At 37.5% G+C, this 5000-nt stretch overlaps 1 protein-coding gene across 1 annotated transcript in view; it reads right to left on the bottom strand.

Annotated features, from left to right (window-relative positions):
- Positions 1–267, bottom strand: part of LOC113829936 (heat shock 70 kDa protein 14) — a gene marked incomplete at both ends in the record, with an annotated part of 811 nt that extends 544 nt beyond the window's left edge. The window contains 1 exon segment of the mRNA XM_027383115.2: positions 187–267. Within this exon segment, the coding sequence (XP_027238916.2) occupies positions 187–267 (81 nt within the window).
- Between the last annotated feature and the right edge of the window lie 4733 nt (positions 268–5000).

The following is a 5000-nucleotide window of genomic DNA, read 5'->3' as shown; positions in this document are numbered from 1 at the left end:
AATTGTGAAGAGATATTGGTTGAATTCAAAGGCATATTGGCTAATACGAGTTTTCATCATCATTTTTCATTCTTTATGTCTACTACAATAAATTCTACTACTCTGTACATTTCAATAAATATATATAAACAAAAATTTGGCATATCACTTTTAAATGGAAAAAGATTCTCTTTTACTGGGACTCACCACTTCCATCTCATGATATGCCACCACTGCAGGGGTAACTCTGTCTCCAGAGGCATTGGCCACAACTTCAAATTTTCCATCCTGTCAAAACAAAAGTAAAAAAATATGCTCATATGCAATAATGTTAAAAAAATCATGAGTATGTGATCTTACTAAATGAACCTTGACATCCACAGGCAATCTTTAGGTAAGCTCTGATCACTGCTGCCATTTCACAGACTGTGACCCACAAAGAAAAGCATCACTCATAACATTTCCACCTGCAGGATCATCAGAAAGTATTATAGGGCTGAAAGTAATTGCATCTATTGCCTATGGTTGTTCCCTTTCTTCAGTATAAAATAAGAAAACTTATATACATTTCATAGTTTGGTACTAACAACCAGATGTATATTTGTTAATGTTCTGGTGACAATATTGACAAGAGAATAAAGAAAAGGATCAGTATTCTCATGGCAAACAAAATAGAAAGTGCTAGATTCAACCCATTGGTGCTGGGTACATGCTCTTTCCAATGCACTTTATGTAAATCTTATAGTCTTCTGTACACACAAAAAAAAGTTAATGCCATATTAAAGTTTAATCCAGACCTTTAGCACACATGCGCAATGGCAGCGTCCAGGATCAACTCTCAATACACCTCTGGGCCAGCATTAACCCAGTGCCGATGGGTAAAAATGTTTGGCTAGTGGACGTAAAAACAGAATTGTTGGCGCACATCGGTAGTTTCCCGTTTGCGACTGGCTTGATCGGTAGTTTGCGAATGACATTTAGCACCTGAAAGTTTTTATTTTGCTATAATTTATAAAAATATTAAAATTTTGATGGTTTACCTTCATTATAGGTGCCATTGCCTAAAATCTTTACCATAAAAATGAAGCCGTTAATATTGGAGAAAAACAAACTCCGACCGATGAGCCAGTGGAGCGGAAATGGGCATGTACGTCGGCTACGGGTTAACTTTAAGCTCAAAATTTAATCCTGCTCATGCACAGGACAAGCTAGTTAATCCCACCAATCATGTATTGATATGTAATGACAATGTCATCAACTCCATAGAAAAGACAGAGCTGAGTTGCTATTAACTTTTATTCATAGTAATAACAAAACATATTCTAACATATTCATGAACAAGATGTATATGGAAATTCTCAATATGTACTCTATTAAGTTGTGGGATATTCAAACTGCACATACAACCCTCAACAGTGAAAAGAAAAATGAAATGAAAATCCCGCTGAGAATTCCAAAGTTTACTGACGGAAAAACATTATATTTTCATGAAATATAAAAGAAAGCTTTCATAGCTTCACCATTAAGTTTAAAACCCAAATATAAACTTTTTGATTCTTTAAATTATGCTGCGTTTGGAACTCCTCGTACGGCTCGTTGAGACAAGTTGGACAAGATGTTTTGACCATTCAAACCTACTTTCAAGTCCTGGACAAACTGTCCATCTGATCCATCTCGCCCTACTTCAAAGCTGGGCAAGCAGGACGAGATGACGTCACAAAAGCATTTGTATGTAAACAATGACAGCTGCAGGCAACCATAAGATATTGATGGATAATATCATGGCCCTTTATTGATATTATCAAGGGATATTTTTGTGTTTGTCTGTTGCAGGTAAGTTACACATGCATCAAAGGAGTCACAAAACCTATGCAGCATTTATATGCAGCTTTACAACAAAGACACCATTATGATAAAATGAATGAGTGTTTATTTTTGAGCCAGTTATCTACATGAGCAAGACAAGGAGCTCCAAATGCAGTATTAGAGTGAATTGTAAAACTATATGATTGTCATCAGGAACCTCACGGGTAACATCATGAAAAAGCTACCAGTCTGAAAAATCCCAAATAATGACTTCATGTTACAAAAATTTTATTATGTTTGCAGGGGTGCACAAATAGGTAGCCCACAGGCCTGATGCTACCAGAAAAAAACATGTGGGTTACCGATGATCAGAGGTGTGATAGCCCACAGGGCTACCACAGAATAACAAACGTCTTGTTATAAACATTACAGTATATAATCAAAATAATAATAGTTGACTGCCAATTATTATTATACAAATACCAGTTGTTTCATGTAAAATGGCAAATTTACTAATAATCATACTGATTCATACATCTGGCAGGTGTGCCTTGCATCTTTGGTGCAAGTACTGTGGATCTGAATTAACTTCATTGACATGTACAGAAGACACCTTTATTTATCTATAGATGACACTAGGTTGTTAATAAGTAGCTGACCTCACCAGTTTACCTAATATATTGATTTTTTTGGGGGAAAGCTTAATTTCTTACCTAATACTATTAATATACTCTTATTATTAACAATGTTATTGTTATCATAATCAGTGGGAACCCCTGTTGAAGGTGAATTTCCAGGTAAACTTTCAATGGGTCAATTAACAATGAAGTAGTAACATGGTCCAATATAAAGATAATGATTCACAAACAACACAATGCACAAGTCAGGGCATCACAACACAAACATTCCCTAAACTCTCCCATGAACTTCCTTCTCACTTGTCCTCCCTGTCTGACTGTCTTTATGTCTCTACCTTTCTCTCTTTGTCTCCCTCCTTGTGTTTGTCAAAGTGTGTGAGCTTTTAAATATCCATGGAAGCTTCAGGCTACATAGTAGCTACAGATAATTGTAAGATCATAACTCCTAAACAACTGACTTGCATTGACCTACAAAGATCACTCACCCATGAATACCAATCAATCATCTATCATCAATCTTAATGTTGTTTATGCAAAAAAGTCAGCTGCAGGCTACCAAGTATCTACAGATAATTGCAAGATCAGAACTGACCTCTACTGACCCACTAAGATCACTCACCCACAAATACCAATCAATCACCTATCATCAATCCTAAATGTTGGTCATGTATGTTTCAGTGAAGTCCAAGTGCAGGTGTCTTTACAGGACTCCTACAGTTTACAATACTAATATTACTACCAGTTGCCATTCCAACTTCAAGAAGTTAAACAGTGAATAAACTGACAACCTTAATCATATTATATTTTTAGCTATATACTAAATTCTGCAAATATTTTCTTTTAAGCATTTAATTTTATGTACAGTAACCTCCTACAGCAGGTGAAATACTGGTATGGCAAGATACTGCTAGTCAGGGAGCTTCAAGCTACCTATGAAATACAATGTAAAGGGAAATACCAAAGTTTCAGAAAACAAGTGCAATTACTTTTCTATACCACTGCAATGTTGGGTATCATAATGGTGTTAACCCAGTGCCGACGGGTAAAAATGTTTGGCAAGTGGACGTAATAACAGGACTGTTGGCGTGCATCGGCACTTTCCTCTGTTTGCACCTGACTTGTTCGGTAGTTTGCAAGCGGCATTTGGCACTTAAAAGCTTTTATTTTGCTACAATTCATAAAAATATTATAATTTTGAAGGTTTACCTTCATTATAGGTGCCATTGTCTAATATCTTTACCATATAAATGAAGCCACTACTATCGGAGAAAACAAACTCCGTCTGACGAGCCAGTGGCGCGGGAATGGGCATGATACGATGCCATCCGTTTTTCGGTCCATAACAGTACATACATGACACCCGTTAGCTAGGGGTTAAGGACATAAGTGTCTATTCATAATCAAATGCACTCACATGCATTCAAAATAATGCATATTGATTGATTAGTCAAAATCACACCTGGTGCCGCAACATCATGGTCACAAGGCACTGATTATTAAATACAAATGTAAATCAAGGGTAATGATATAAATTAAAAAATCAAAAATAAAAACTAGTCAAAATAGCAGAATAATTCACATAATTATATCTTAGTGAGAAGACCAGGACTTCATGTCCAGATGTTAGGCATCTTTCTCCCAGGATCAGAGATGGATGGAAGGTACCATCCTGCCTCTGGCAGCTAGACAGATACCTTTCTCTCAGATCTTTATGACTGGGGCGCTTGACCAGCAAGTGTAGCACAGTCTTCACCATATGGTTCAACATCTCTGGGCATAAGATATCCATGGGTTAGTCAGTTATGACCTATACAAAGATGGGTCAGGGCTGTTTGGTCACGGCAACTCTTGATGTTAGCATAACTCCAAGGAGGGATTGCTGTTGGACTTATTTTTCCCAACTTTGTGTTGGCACCAAGAGCCTCCCATCTCTGTTGCCATTCAGCCCAAACTGCCAGGCGAATAATGGAAAATAGGTCTTTGAAGGGTAGTAGAGAGAGGGGAGCACCTCAAGCCCCTGCCACCTTAGCAAGTCTGTCTGCCTGTTCATTTCTGGCTATACCAACATGGGCTGGAACCCAACAAAGCCCTACTTGATGTCCCTGACTTTTGAGAAGATACAGATACTTTATTACTAATAAAATTAATGGATGATTTGTAGGAGAGATAAAAGACTCCTATGCTGATATGGCACTTCTGGAGTCAACCAAAATGGTAAATTTTGATGGTGGAAAGGTAAGAATTACCTCAGAGCAAGTATAATTGCTGATAACTCTGCAATAAAAACAGAGGCAGTGTTACAAAGGCTGCCACTATGATTGAACTGAGGGAAGACTACACCAAGGCCAACCCCTGCTTCAGACTTTGAACCATCAGTGTATACAGGGACTGAACCTGTATGACTTGAGGAATGTTCTACAAATATTGCGTGGGATTCTTGAATTTGAATGCTGCTCTTATTTTTTATGGTTGGGTTGCATATTGATACATGTGGGAATTGCCAGTAGCCTATCTTAGGGATCTGGTGAGGAGAGACTGGTAGAGCAGGGACTGACAAAGATAACATTACCGATACAA

Source organism: Penaeus vannamei, unplaced genomic scaffold (assembly GCF_042767895.1).
Source record: "Penaeus vannamei isolate JL-2024 unplaced genomic scaffold, ASM4276789v1 unanchor2217, whole genome shotgun sequence".
In the NCBI taxonomy this organism is placed as follows: Eukaryota; Metazoa; Arthropoda; class Malacostraca; order Decapoda; family Penaeidae; genus Penaeus; species Penaeus vannamei.
This window is presented reverse-complemented; position numbering and strand designations above follow the sequence as displayed.